The 15,942-nt window shown below is 47.2% G+C and overlaps 1 protein-coding gene and 2 pseudogenes across 1 annotated transcript in view; 1 reads left to right on the top strand and 2 right to left on the bottom strand.

The window, feature by feature from the left end:
- Window positions 1-2,068, bottom strand: part of LOC115124634 (uncharacterized) — a 57,617-nt pseudogene extending 55,549 nt beyond the window's left edge.
- Window positions 1-10,706, top strand: part of LOC115121791 (proline-rich transmembrane protein 4-like) — a 47,606-nt gene extending 36,900 nt beyond the window's left edge. The window contains exon 3 of the mRNA XM_065021504.1: window positions 7,750-10,706. Within this exon, the coding sequence (XP_064877576.1) occupies window positions 7,750-9,809 (2,060 nt within the window). The 3' untranslated portion in view covers window positions 9,810-10,706. The remainder of the gene's footprint in view (window positions 1-7,749) is intronic.
- A 378-nt stretch (window positions 10,707-11,084) lies between these two features.
- Window positions 11,085-15,942, bottom strand: part of LOC115121795 (inosine-5'-monophosphate dehydrogenase 1b-like) — a 29,050-nt pseudogene continuing 24,192 nt past the window's right edge.

Raw genomic sequence — 15,942 nt, forward strand, 5'->3', positions numbered from 1 at the left:
TGGATTTTCCTGACGCGGGGACAACAGGAGAACAATTAGAAAGATGGAGGGGAGGATGTCAGTGGGAGTTGAGTTCTGCAGTCAGGTGTCAAGGTTTACACTGGGATCCTGGAACAAATAGTCTTCAACTGGTTCCTTTCCTCCTATTTCCTTCATGACCACTGATGTTCTAATTTACCTATCAGTTGATGTGATGAAAATCAATAAAGGCGGGGCATATTAAGAGTGTTAAAGGCCCAGTGCTGTCAAAAACGTGATTTACCTGTGTTTTATATATACAGGTAACTGCCAAAATAACGGAAACCCTTGAGTAAATGAAGGTTCTGGTGGCTCTGTGGGGTGCATTTTCCTAGCATGGTTTAGGTCCACTCGATCCCTTAGAGGGCAAGGTAAATGTCAATTAATACACAGCCATTCTGAGTGATCACCTTCAACCTATGGTGAATCATGTCTATCCTGATGGGAGTGGAGCCCCCATCCACAGGGCACGAGTGTTCACTGAATGGTTTAATGAGCATGAAAACAATGTAAACCATATGCCCTGGCTGTCTCAGTCATCAGATCTCAACCCAATGGAACACTTATGGGAGATTCTGGAGCGGCGCCTGAACCAGCGGTTTCCACCACCATCAACAAAACACCAAATTATGGAATTTTTGGTGGAAGAATGGTGTAGCATCCCTCCTATAGAGTTCCAGACACTTGTAGAATCTACGCCAACTTGCCAAGGCACATTGAGGTGTTCAGGTGCCTCGTGGTGCCCAACACCCTATTATGACACTATGTTGGTGGTTCATTTATTTTGGTAGTTACCTGTATTTCCACACTATGAGGTTGGAATAATAGTGTGAAATTGTGAAAATGGTGATAATGCCGTATTAACGTAAGAGCTGTTTGACAAGACCGGCTGTGATTTCTGCCTGTTCAGGTGAGATGGAGTTTTGGACTGCCTGGCGACAGGCAATATTTTATAATAATTTGGGGGTGCTTATATTTCTCCTGTTACACACAAGTGTATAATGGAAATGTGTTTCTTGCATATCCCAGCTCTCCCTGAGAAACACCCACAGAGAGTGGGGTCACGGCCAGGGTCACGGCCAGTGCCCCTGAAGCAATTAGAGTTAAGTATCAAGGGCACAGTGACAGACTTTTCTCCTTGTCGGCTCCGGTACTCGAACCAGCGACCTTTCGGTTACTGGCCCAACACTAACCTTGAGGCTACCTGCCACCCATAGATCAATAACAAAGAGAGTTTTAAACCTCTCCGCCAATACAATAACAGCTAGTTTTGAGGTTCCATATCCCTACCATAAAGCTTAGGCCCCTCACTCAGACCCCTACCATAGTCCTAGCAAAATTCTTGCTTGAGAAATGTGTCTTTACCAAGAAGCTATTTTTTTATATTTTTTTTTACAATTTTAATTGAAAAAAATAACAATAAGGTACTTAATTGTTGCCCATAAATGATTTGATATTGAGATAAAAACAGATGCATTGGGCATTTAAGGCATAACCTCTGACGTAAGTCTGATACTAATCGCTCAACTTCTGTTGGACTATGGGAACCTTACAGTATGTCCGCAACTCTAGTATGTTTCAATGGCGATTTAAACTGACGCACAATCCGAGTTGGATCTTTGTCAGGTCATCTTTTTCTTGAATACGTTCTTCTGTCCTGCACCTGATGAGTTGGAATTTCCTTCTTTTTCTCTATTTTCTAACCATCTACAAACATCTCTGTCCAAGCTATATTGTAAAGTAGCTTGTTATTGATTATAGTGTATACATACATACGCACACTGTTGGCATTGAATCCGGGCAGTACCGTGACATCCATATATGTGACTGACTGTAAACCTGATGGGGTTTGTCACAAGTGGAACGTAGACTATAACTAGGCAGCAACACGCGATGGAACGGACCGGACTTCGCTGTCACCGTCGCACGGCCACATTCCAACGGGGGCGGGTATCCAGGACGGCGGACTCGCTGGACGCTCCAATGGGCGATTAATTGACCCGAGCGAGACAGGCAGGAACCTTCAGTCACGTTTTCCACTGTGCCCGCGGGGCAGCTAGGGCATCGCCCAGGAAAGTAAACAAACGGGTGGAACAAGCGACTGGCCTGCCACAACATGACCGCCCTTATCTGTGGCAGTTGCCTCGCCTGGCACTTCCTGTTTGTGTTAAACTCCGCCCACATCTCCCACACTGTGCAGACAGGGTGTCTGGTATGACAATATTACATCATTATTGTTAGGACACTGCTTCTCGTCTCTCCTGTAGTAATAGCCATCTTCAAAAGGAATATTTTAGTGACAGATAAGGAACATATCAGGCACCACCTCTTATCATAACATTATTACAATTTAACTACTGTCTGTAGGTGTCATCATCAGGGATGGTTCCAATGAGTTACTGACTCATACAGGTGGCTGAAAAATAGTGGTCTGAACCAACATTAATATTCTATGGGGGTGCCACGTTATTGCTTTTGGGGAGGGGCACTGATTTGTTATGGGAGTGCCCAGAACCCCTGGCAGCCAGTGTAATTCTAACCCTGTCAGAACAAATACAATGTATTGTTCATTTCACCCTCCAGATTAGTTGAGTAATAAACTGTGTCAGAGCTGTTAGTGTGCTGATTCACCTCAGTGGATTTTAGACGTGTACAAGACTGTTGTAACTGCAGAGTCTGCTATATATTCAGCTGAAAGGACACTCATTATGTGCAACTGTGCAAAACCTAAAGGGAATGTATCAATAGCCATGTTGTGCTAGGGTATACTATATCCTACAGGGGACTAGAGAGAGATAGAGAAACATCATGGAACGATGCACGGAGGAACCTCTTTAATAACCACTTTTCGTTTCTGCCCATTAAAGATTCAGCGGGCCTAATTAAAAAACCCTGCATCAGGGAAAAACAAAGCCTCTTAAAACATTGGCAGTCAGTATTTCACTGCATTAGCGCCATGATTAAAGCCACGGTCGCCCGTCTCGTAACCGTCTGTCAGAGGTAAAATTAAAATGGTGACGTCGTGCCGCGAGACAGATCGCTCACTCAGGTTCATATTTCCCAGAGCTTGACCATTTCGTCATCAACTCACACCGAATCTCGGGAGTCGGTGGCTAAGCACGGAATGAAGACTAAACGAGTGCCAAAAGAAGACAAGCAGTACTCTGCAGGACAGTGCTGAGGTTTATGTTGAAGCTCCTCTTTAAAAGGATCAGCCACTCGAGTCAGGCTTTGATAGAAATGTTCAGGAGTCCGTGTTGTGGTTTGGGCTTCCTGAATAGAGTGGAGAGGTTTCTTTGGTCGGCTAATGAGAGGGACCAGCGAGGCTGATGGGAGGTGGAAAATACAGTCTTAATGACAACCTTTCTACAACACACCATGTTAACAGGAAGCACTCTTGCATTAAACTGAGAAAAAGGCACTGGGTTTTGTGTTTCAGCATCCTCAATGTGGTTGCAGGGCCACATGCATGCACAACATACCCAAAGCTGTTCACATTAGAGCTCAATTGCAAGGCAGTGTATTTAGACAGGGAGAGAGAGAGAAGGGGCAATGCGAGAGGAAGAGAGAGACACACAACGATGGGGTAGAGGTTATGAGAGGAAGAGAGAGACACACACAACGATGGGGTAGAGGTTATGAGAGGAAGAGAGAGACATACACAACGATGGGGTAGAGGTTATGAGAGGAAGAGAGAGACACACACAACGATGGGGTAGAGGTTATGAGAGGAAGAGAGACACACACAACGATGGGGTAGAGGTTATGAGAGGAAGAGAGAGACACACAACGATGGGGTAGAGGTTATGAGAGGAAGAGAGAGACACACAACGATGGGGTAGAGGTTATGAGAGGAAGAGAGAGACACACAACGATGGGGTAGAGGTTATGAGAGGAAGAGAGAGACACACAACGATGGGGTAGAGGTTATGAGAGGAAGAGAGAGACACACACAACGATGGGGTAGAGGTTATGAGAGGAAGAGAGAGACACACAACGATGGGGTAGAGGTTATGAGAGGAAGAGAGAGACACACAACGATGGGGTAGAGGTTATGAGAGGAAGAGAGAGACATACACAACGATGGGGTAGAGGTTATGAGAGGAAGAGAGACACACAACGATGGGGTAGGTTATGAGAGGAAGAGAGAGACACACACAACGATGGGGTAGAGGTTATGAGAGGAAGAGAGAGACACACAACGATGGGGTAGAGGTTATGAGAGGAAGAGAGAGACACACACAACGATGGGGTAGAGGTTATGAGAGGAAGAGAGACACACACAACGATGGGGTAGAGGTTATGAGAGGAAGAGAGACACACAACGATGGGGTAGAGGTTATGAGAGGAAGAGAGAGACACACAACGATGGGGTAGAGGTTATGATGGGGTAGAGAGAGACACACAACGATGGGGTAGAGGTTATGAGAGGAAGAGAGACACACAACGATGGGGTAGAGGTTATGAGAGGAAGAGAGACACACACAACGATGGGGTAGAGGTTATGAGAGGAAGAGAGAGACACACACAACGATGGGGTAGAGGTTATGAGAGGAAGAGAGAGAGACACACAACGATGGGGTAGAGGTTATGAGAGGAAGAGAGACACACAACGATGGGGTAGAGGTTATGAGAGGAAGAGAGAGACACACAACGATGGGGTAGAGGTTATGAGAGGAAGAGAGACACACAACGATGGGGTAGAGGTTATGAGAGGAAGAGAGACACACAACGATGGGGTAGAGGTTATGAGAGGAAGAGAGAGACACACACAACGATGGGGTAGAGGTTATGAGAGGAAGAGAGAGACACACACAACGATGGGGTAGAGGTTATGAGAGGAAGAGAGACACACACAACGATGGGGTAGAGGTTATGAGAGGAAGAGAGAGACACAACGATGGGGTAGAGGTTATGAGAGGAAGAGAGAGACACACACAACGATGGGGTAGAGGTTATGAGAGGAAGAGAGACACACAACGATGGGGTAGAGGTTATGAGAGGAAGAGAGAGACACACACAACGATGGGGTAGAGGTTATGAGAGGAAGAGAGACACACACAACGATGGGGTAGAGGTTATGATGGGGTAGAGAGAGACACACACAACGATGGGGTAGAGGTTATGAGAGGAAGAGAGAGACACACACAACGATGGGGTAGAGGTTATGAGAGGAAGAGAGAGACACACACAACGATGGGGTAGAGGTTATGAGAGGAAGAGAGAGACACACACAACGATGGGGTAGAGGTTATGAGAGGAAGAGAGAGACACACACAACGATGGGGTAGAGGTTATGAGAGGAAGAGAGACACACACAACGATGGGGTAGAGGTTATGAGAGGAAGAGAGAGACACACACAACGATGGGGTAGAGGTTATGAGAGGAAGAGAGAGACACACACAACGATGGGGTAGAGGTTATGAGAGGAAGAGAGAGACACACAACGATGGGGTAGAGGTTATGAGAGGAAGAGAGACACACAACGATGGGGTAGAGGTTATGAGAGGAAGAGAGACACACAACGATGGGGTAGAGGTTATGAGAGGAAGAGAGAGACACACACAACGATGGGGTAGAGGTTATGAGAGGAAGAGAGAGACACACACAACGATGGGGTAGAGGTTATGAGAGGAAGAGAGAGACACACACAACGATGGGGGGGTAGAGGTTATGAGAGGAAGAGAGAGACACACAACGATGGGGTAGAGGTTATGAGAGGAAGAGAGACACACAACGATGGGGTAGAGGTTATGAGAGGAAGAGAGAGACACGCAACGATGGGGTAGAGGTTATGATGGGGTAGAGGTTATGAGAGGAAGAGAGAGACACACAACGATGGGGTAGAGGTTATGAGAGGAAGAGAGAGACACACAACGATGGGGTAGAGGTTATGAGAGGAAGAGAGAGACACACACAACGATGGGGTAGAGGTTATGAGAGGAAGAGAGAGCGTGTGTGTCAGAGAGAGAGAGAGAGAGAAAAAAGAAGAATGGTCTTCGATGGAGGAAACAGGACCAGTATAGAAGAGACGTCACAAACAAGACAGTCCAGCTACCAGACAGCTACCATACAACACAACACAATCAGAGGAGCTAGGGTCTCATATATCACAAGAGAAAAGGGACAACTTAAATGTAGAAATACATTACTTAGTTTTGTGGTACAGAAGTTTGTACATAAATCGAGGTTGCATACCAACATGCAATCAATGTGCCAACAGACATGACGTATTCTCGTTTTGCCACACAGCTTTATCATCCAAACTGCATTTTAGTACCATAAAGACCACATTTTGAGACCATTTGACAAATGTATTATACAATATTCAAAAGCATCCTTATTTTAATCAAATCCAACCCACACAGTCCACTTCACACCACTATCACAGACAGACGTTTCAGAGTCACAAGGTACTCTACATCTAGCAGCTCTGTAACTGCTAGTACCTCCCTGTATACCAGGATATCCTGCTCATTTGTCTCCGTCTCTGTAGCCCAATAAGGAGCCTGGTGGGAGGACGGCTCATAATAATGTCTGGAACGGAGCGAACGGAATGATACCATTCCATTGATTCTGCTCCAGCCTTTACCACGAGCCTGTCCTCCCACATTAAGGTGCCACCAACCTCCTGTAGATTATGTCTGATAGGGCTGGGCTTGAATGACTGATGAGGCTGTGTGTCTGTGTCTGGATACAAGATGTAATTTGGCCTGTTTGTGTTTTCACGTCTTCAATAGGAGGAGTGAGGAGAAGCATGGAAATAAATGGGTGCCCGCTGGTCTGTTTGATGTCCTAGCTGATCTGTTTTACTGAAGTGGCATTGATTGAGGATAATTCTTTGGCTAATGGCTATTATGGACGTCATGTAAGATGTTGGCTGCCGAAGTCTGTAAAGCTCGCTTTGAAAAGGAAGAGCCTAAAACCGTGCGAGGGAAACTGTCGCTGGTGCCCATTCGTGATGCATTTGTTTGTGTGTAATGACTACTAGGTACACACATCCAAGTCATCTTCCATATATTGATCTTACCAGTATACATGCATTGACCTTACCCACATGCTTTCACAGACTTGGTGCTCAGCCCACATGCTTCACAGACTTGGCCCTCAGCCCACATGCTTTCACAGACTTGGCCCTCAGCCCACATGCTTTCACAGACTTGGCCCTCAGCCCACATGCTTTCACAGACTTGGCGCTCAGCCCACATGCTTTCACAGACTTGGCCCTCAGCCCACATGCTTTCACAGACTTGGCGCTCAGCCCACATGACTTGGCCCTCAGCCCACATGCTTTCACAGACTTGGCCCTCAGCCCACATGCTTTCACAGACTTGGCCCTCAGCCCACATGCTTTCACAGACTTGGCCCTCAGCCCACATGCTTTCACAGACTTGGCCCTCAGCCCATTAGTGTCTAGGCTCGAATGTTGAGTAAACATTGTGTATTCTCATGTGTGCCTGTTTAGGATGGACTCTCTTGGGTGTTGCCCTCTGGTGGTAAATTGTATTACTATGCTGTTATCAGAAAACAGCATCCTGAGGACGATGTGGCTGTGCAGCATTGCGCTGTATAGACGCTGCTGCATATGGCATTGATCTATATTTGGGACGGTCAGATGGCCACAGGTGGATTTCACATGTCAAACCTCATGACAAATGGCTTTTTAGGAAGCGATCAACTTTTTATGGAATCGAAATTGAAATTCTATATTTTCCCAATGTTTTTTTCAGGTAACCTTCCTGATCCTGAAGACTGGCTGTCCGACCCAACGGGCAGTGAAACCACCTACCTCCCAGACTGCAATCAGGAACGTTCGGGAATCTGCAACATCTCCGACACCTGGGCACCGCCCACCACCTCTGACGTCCTCCCCACCGCCAACACCCCCTCCACCAACCAATCAAATAACCCCTTCCTGATTCCGGCCCGGCCCATGTTCGTATCCCTGCATTCTGATTGGAACAGCGCCATGGCCGCCTGGGGGTTAGCCTGGGATGCACACGTGTACGGTCTGGGCTCCATCTTCGCCATGGTGACCCTGGCCTCGGCGCTCAACCTGCTGTGCCTGCCCCTGCGCTGCCCTTCCGGCTGTGGCTACTTCGCCCTGGTCAGTGTCTTCCTCCTGGCTGCAGGGTGTACCAGGGCTTTCTCCCTCCTCTATGATGCCTACGGCCACCAGGACCGGCTGCCCTCCACCGAGGCCTCCCTGCTGCTCTACGAAGCCCCGTTCCCCTGCCTGACTGCAGCCTTCGGCCTGGTCTTCCTGCTCCTCTCTATGCGCTCCAGGATGCAGCTATCCTACTCAGCCTTCCAGAGACCCTGTTTCCTGGCCTGTCTGGTGTTGCTGCACTTCGCAGCAGCTTTTGGTCCTGTAGCACTGCTGAGGCTCTACCAGAGGAGGGCACCCTTCTGCCTCTTCATCTCGCTCATCTCCCGGGGAACGTTTGTGGCGCTGGTTTCTTTTCTATCGGTCGCCTATTTTGTGTTTTTCTGCTACGTACGGGCGGACTCAAAGCATATTTACCACCTGAATAACACCTCGCCCACGCCAGCTGAGCGATACAACCGCTGTCCATTCGCAGAGAGCAGGGACTGGGACCGTGCGGCTGCGACAGTGTGCCTTTCGGCTCTGTTCTGCCTGGCATGCGCCGGGCTGCAGCTGTACGCCATGCTCCACTCTCTGGGGCTCGCCGGAGGAGCAGATGTGTTCCGCCCCTGGCCTTGGTGGACCTTCCAGCTCAGCTGCAGGGTTTGTGAGGCCGGAGTTTGTCTCACCTTAGCCCTGGTGGTGGCCCAGCCAATCTACTGCTCTGACCACCTTCCCCAGCCTGGAAGCTGCTGGACGGAGCTGCTGGCGATCAAGTCGCCCATTATGCCGGGAACCTACCAGTGGACCCTGAGCCAGCAGGAGAAGCTGGCCATCTGCGACATTGGGCACGGGGAGACAGAGTGCCTGCCCCTCTACACGCTGATGGATGAAAGGCTAGGCAGCAGCTTGAACGGCCTGGACCTCCTGTACCACAGCAACCGGGCCTTGGCTTACAGAGACCTGGACCTAAATTTGGATCTGCCTGGCTCCAGCAAGCCCGAGGACAGGTGTGGTGGAGAGGTGTCCGGGGGTTCCTCCTTCACCAGCGACTCCACGGCTGACCTGCGGCCGCCATCGCCCATCAACCTGCGCCGTAGTATTGATGAGGCGCTCTTCAGCGAGGACCTCTTTCCCATAAGCCTCTTCAGACCGTCCATACCCTTTTGCTGCAGTGACCTGTCACTCAACATCCCCTACTCCACGTCCACCCTGCCCAATGGTGGCCAGGTGCTTCGAGAGACCCTCTCAGCTGACCCAGGCCTGTACCGGACGACCTCCTGCGTGGAGATGGCCCCTCCTCCCCCAACCCCTCTAACAAACCGACCTATGGCAGGCGACACCATCCTGGGTGCTCCACCATCTCCCTCCCTGTCCTCCAACTCCTCTTCCCCAGAACGCTGGAGGGGAAGTTCTTCCTCCTGCTCCCTGTACAGACCCTCATTAGAGGGGTCCTCTCTGGTCCTCTGTTCCAGCCCAGAGGGGCACGCCCAACCCTCATCCCTAGGCGGCAGCTCAAACCGCATTACAGCCTCCAGCCACCAGGGCTCACACATGCAGAGATACTATCGCACACTGGGGTCAGCCTCACAGGAGAGTCTTGACCTAGAGTCTGAAGCGGACCGGTCCGTACAAGAGGAGTTCATCAATGTCTGCAGACAGATTGATGCGATGAGCATCTGCAGTGAGACAATTGACCTGTAGGCAGAGCTCTCAACAGTCAAGGGCTAAAGGCTGAGGACTGGACTGAAATAAGGTGTTGTGAAGAAGGATTCAAGATGGCGTCACAATCTGTAAGGAGCAACGAGTGGTTTGATTCATCAGGCTAGCCTTCATTGTCAAGAAAGGTAAAACAGTGCTTAAATGAACTGAGGGTTTGTTTGAGAATGTTGACAAGAGTCTTAAGTGCCACAGAATGCCACATGCCAAGGAGAAATTTGTGACATTTTTTTCCACATTTGCTATTGGATGATGAAGTTTGATACGTTAATAAAAGTTGCGTTTTCCTGTGCATTTCAAGAGGGGCACAGGAATGCAAAATACATTTGTAGAAAACGTTTTGCATTCAAATAAATAATACTGTGATTGAAATAAGCACTTAATAAACGACTACTGAAATCATGTTTTAATATTTTAACATACTCTTATCCAGATTGTGAGTGCATACATTCTCATACTTTTTCCCCTTCTCCATACTGGTCCCCTGTGGGAATCAAACCCTGGTGTTGCCAGCACCATGCTCTACCAACTGAGCTACACGGGACTGATAAAACAAATGTACTTTTCATAGAGTAAGATTGTTATTCAATGCCAAGTTGTTTCAATTCAGTAAAATATCATTGTGTTTGTGAGCCTCTACATGAAGAATTAGACATGTTAGAGATGTGCTTTAAGATCCATCCAATAAAGGAAAGCTTGATTTGAACTAAAGGCAACATTTAGCGGAGCAGCAGTGAACTATACTGGTAGGATAGCACCGATACTATTGTGCTTTAACTTCGGACTGACACACAGTACATTTTATATGAGCCGCTTGATATTTTATTAATGTTAAAAAAATACTTTACTCAAAACATGATTAAATAAAGAGAAATGTCAACATTTAAGTGTGCATGTTTTGTTTTCACCAAGTTTCAGGTCATGTATAACATATCTTCTATAGTTACATTTGGGGATATTATTTTTGACAACGCAATACTATTTTTGCACCAGTTGGCTGTACCTGCCCCAAAACACCAATATTTTACTTCATAGTTTGATCTCCATCTTTTTAAATTAGGTAGACAGTTTGTATTCAACACTTTTACTTCCACGACTGATCAAAACTCATGACTCTTGTCCCTCTGCAGCAGACACATGGTGAGAAATGTGTTTGGAACATTGAATCACAATACATATCGTATCAGCACACACGTATCGTGACAATATATTGTATCCTGAGGTCCCTGGGAATTCCCAGCCTTAATAACAACCCACAAATCAACATATTTGGACTTTTATTGTTTTACAGCATTAGGGACCAGTTTCTGTTGTAATCCCATTGTAAACAAGGCCTGTTTCATAGTCAGTGGAGATTTTCAGAACTAAAGGTGGGAGACTGCAGACAACCATTTCAAACAGGATACAGGTATATAATTCTCCATACATCTTCATGTACATATTTACTTAATATTCATGTCAACTGTAAGAGTACTGTTAGTCAAGTGAGGTCCCGGTAGGGCAAAGTACATTAGCACAAAACGGAAAGAAAGTCACTCCTACAGCTTAGAGACATCCTAAAAAAAACATCTGGCAAAAAGAAAATTGTTTACGAAAAACGTTAGAAAAATCTATTCCTACACAAGCTGAATGATATAGATACGGTATCTCAGTGAGAAAGGGGGTGAGGAGGATGTATAGCGCCATGCACATACACAGTTCTTACGGGAATTTAAGACTTTCCGTCGTGTGCGGTCATCATCGACCCCCATTTCAAGGCATATCTCTGGTAATCAGAGCAGGTCAAAGCTGCTAGCAATTGGTGCCACAATCTGGGACAGGGGTGGAGCGAGGGACTACATTGCTGGCGATTCGTAGCTTTAAATTTGGGCTTTTAGTATTAATAACACCAAAGTGTAACAGAGAGCATGTTGATACATTTGGCAGTATGTACGGAATTAGAAAAAAGCGGAATATAAATAGAGCCGTGTTGAGGCTTTAAAAAACTAAAAAGCATACATATCAAAACCCTTCATGCTCCTTCGAGCCACTGGGACTTTCTTCAGCAGAGATCGTCAACTAGATTCAGCCACGGGACGATTTCTTGGGTGGATGGGCAGGGGCCGGAACATAATTACAAATCATTTGTAGACTGCAAATTGACCGCAGGAGGTCCAAACAGATATAACTTAAACAATCATTTTAAACCTTGCTTACATTTAGTATACGATGACATCTCTGGATTTATTATCTGTAGGAATACTTGGGAACAGATATCCAACATTAAAATCACTTGGTTCTGATTAACTGGTGTTTTTACACTCTTTTGTTCCAAGCATAATAATTATTTATTTACCGGGGGGGGCCAAATGAAACCACGTGGGTCAAATTTGGCACGTGGGCTACCAGTTGGGGAACCCTGCTCTGCAGCTTTTAAATCAAACAATTCTCTAAACTCGTTTCATTCCAGTCTAAAAGATTATCGCATTACCCATCTGAGACCGACACTGTGGTGCCGATCTATGGCCGATGTCTATCTTTTGGCCCCAACCGTGCTCTCAACACACTAGAAGCATTGTGATAGGCCACTAGTTGATTGGTTCACGTCGACTAAGGGGGGTATGACATGGCCACTACGGCGAGGGAATGTTACCTAGTCTAGAATCCCAGCCAATGAGTCTGTCAGTTAAATCACAGTCAAAAGTTTAACAGAACAATCTACTTTTCTCAAAGCAGTTAACATCTTTCTGCATAAACAGAGCTAACTACATAGATAAAGGAGGATTGCCACAATACACTTGCACACAGAGTAGCAAGACAAGTGTTTTTCCACATATATATATAGTTTGATTGGGATGTTTGTGGCTTCTGATGTGGAGGTGTCTGTACGAGCAGGTCCCAGAGAATACAGAGGGGTGACAGCATGGCTCTCTCAGTTTCACCAGGAAGAGGAAGATAGCATTACAGCACCTTCTTCACTGAGTTTGTCCTCACACACACACACTCTCTCTCACACACACTCCCTCTCTCTCTCTCTCACACACACACAATCAAATACTTCCTTCAACACGCTCTCACACACACCAAGGGGACCGGTATTCTGGGAGGGGGTTATGGTGAAAACCCTGATGTTCCGCTTCGTAAGTGCAAAATCCTATGTTTCCCAGGTGATGGTGTTTGTTTTGCAGGTGTTCCCCCCCAGACCTCTCCCGTGGGGTGTGTGGGGAGTCGGCAGGGAGAGTGATGAGGTGGGTGTCAGATGTGGCGGTTACGTTTGGTCACAACGGGGTGGGGGTGTCGGGGGCGGCCCTAGTCCGCTTCTTTCTGGCCCCTCCATCAGTAAAGTCGTTTCTCGTAACTACAGAGAGAGAGAGGGCATCGTGAAAACACAATGATACCATCAATCAGTTAATGATAATCAATAATATAACGACCACACAAAACAATTCCTATCACCTGCCCTAAAACACACAGAACAATTCCTATCACCTGCCCTAAAACACACAGAACAATTCCTATCACCTGCCCTAAAAACACACAGAACAATTCCTATCACCTGCCCTAAAAACACAGAACAATTCCTATTACCTGCTCTAAAACACAAAACAATTCCTATTACCTGCTCTAAAACAACCGGATAGAACCCTTTCCTACTACATCAGCTATCAATCTGTCTAAGCAATAAGATACTGATTCAACTATAAAACAAAGTTTGACCAAATTCCATTCAATCCCCCATCATCTTGCCAGTATACTTATTACAGGGTTATCTGCCCTATGGATAACTGGGGAAGGAGAGGATGGAAGGAGGCTAGTGGACAGAGAGGAGACTAACAAAGCTTCCCATAATTCATCCCCATTCAAAGATGAAATACGTAATGGCGAGCACCCCTCCTCCCACTAACAAGATAATAGTCTGAAGGGGAACCTCACATCGCCATATTAGCCGTCCTTATAGGCTAGCTGCCAGATTCAAACATCAAGATGGGAAGCACTTATCTAAAGGTAAGATTTACATTTCCCACCTGGATCATTTAAATCAACAAGATCAAACTTAGCCATTCAATTTAGAAACAAGGGGAGAGTTGTTCTACATGCAAATGGCGATGTGGGGCCCACCACTAGGCCACACCCTTCACTTCACAGGTCTATGTAAATGTACTTACATGGAACAACAGAACATCTATGGTGAAAGACAGAGAGAGAAAGAGGACTGATGTCTGAGAAAGAGGCAACACTATCAGTCGTAGAAAAGTCATGTCTATCTACTGCTACACACACATTTAAATTCCACTGTGTGTGTGTGTGTGGGAGACAGAGTCCAACGTACGAGTGAAGCCCATGGACTCCTCCTTCCACCTGAGCAGACGTGGTCCTCTTCTCAAACTTCAGCTCTCCAGAGTACATCATGGAGCTGTGGAAAACACAATATCAGAGATCACTCAGTCACACACAAACACACACTACGATCAGAGATCACACACTGGTCCCCTCTCCCCTCACCCTCCCTCTCACAAACTCACCGTAGAACAGAGAGACTCTTGGCGCCGATGTCCTGACAGCCATGTTGGATGCCAGCGATCAGGTAGGGGATAAACTTGTGGATGGAGCCCTTGTCCTGAACAGAGCCGGACACGCCCTGAGCCACCTTCACCTTGTCCCCTTCACTGTGGAATCAGCCAGTCAGAACACAGAGACGGGTTAGACACGGCTGTGGAATCAGCCAGTCAGAACACAGAGACGGGTTAGACACGGCTGTGGAATCAGCCAGTCAGAACACAGAGACGGGTTAGACACGGCTGTGGAATCAGCCAGTCAGAACACAGAGACGGGTTAGACACGGCTGTGGAATCAGCCAGTCAGAACACAGAGACGGGTTAGACACGGCTGTGGAATCAGCCAGTCAGAACACAGAGACGGGTTAGACACGGCTGTGGAATCAGCCAGTCAGAACACAGAGACGGGTTAGACACGGCTGTGGAATCAGCCAGTCAGAACACAGAGACGGGTTAGACACGGCTGTAGAATCAGCCAGTCAGAACACAGAGACGGGTTAGACACGGCTGTGGAATCAGCCAGTCAGAACACAGAGACGGGTTAGACACGGCTGTGGAATCAGCCAGTCAGAACACAGAGACGGGTTAGACACGGCTGTGGAATCAGCCAGTCAGAACACAGAGACGGGTTAGACACGGCTGCTGGAATCAGCCAGTCAGAACACAGAGACGGGTTAGACACGGCTGTGGAATCAGCCAGTCAGAACACAGAGACGGGTTAGACACTGCTGTGGAATCAGCCAGTCAGAACACAGAGACGGGTTAGACACTGCTGTGGAATCAGCCAGTCAGAACACAGAGACGGGTTAGACACGGCTGTAGAATCAGCCAGTCAGAACACAGAGACGGGTTAGACACTGCTGTAGAATCAGCCAGTCAGAACACAGAGACGGGTTAGACACTGCTGAATCAGCCAGTCAGAACACAGAGACGGGTCAGACACTGCTGTAGAATCAAACAGTCAGAACACAGAACGGGTTATCATGCTTGGAATCAAACAGTCAGAACAAGAGACGGGTTAGACACTATATAGAATCAGCCAGTCAGAACACAGAGACGGGTTGAAGGCTGTAGAAACCAGTCAGAACACAGAATCAGGTTAAATACGGCTGTGGAATCAAACAGTCAGAACACAGTTTACCTGGTTATTCCACTGCTGTGGAATCAAACAGTCAGAACACAGAGACGGGTTAGAATAGATGTGATTTGGGCTGCAGCTCTAGTGTGTGATGTCCTCCCTACCAGTGAAGTCCTGCTGTAGAATCAGCCAGTCAGAACACAGAGACGGGTCAGACACTGCTGTAGAATCAGCCAGTCAGAACACAGAGACGGGTCAGACACTGCTGTAGAATCAGCCAGTCAGAACACAGAGACGGGTTAGACACTGCTGTAGAATCAGCCAGTCAGAACACAGAGAGGGGCACAAGAGGTTAGACAGGTGCTGTGGAATCAAACAGTCAGAACACAGAGTCGGGGTTAGACACTGTTTTGTTAGAATCAGCCAGTCAGAACACAGAGACGGGTCAGACACTGCTGTAGAATCAAACAGTCAGAACACAGAGACGGGTCAGACACGGCTGTAG

Source organism: Oncorhynchus nerka, linkage group LG8 (genome assembly GCF_034236695.1).
Source record: "Oncorhynchus nerka isolate Pitt River linkage group LG8, Oner_Uvic_2.0, whole genome shotgun sequence".
Taxonomy (NCBI): domain Eukaryota; kingdom Metazoa; phylum Chordata; class Actinopteri; order Salmoniformes; family Salmonidae; genus Oncorhynchus; species Oncorhynchus nerka.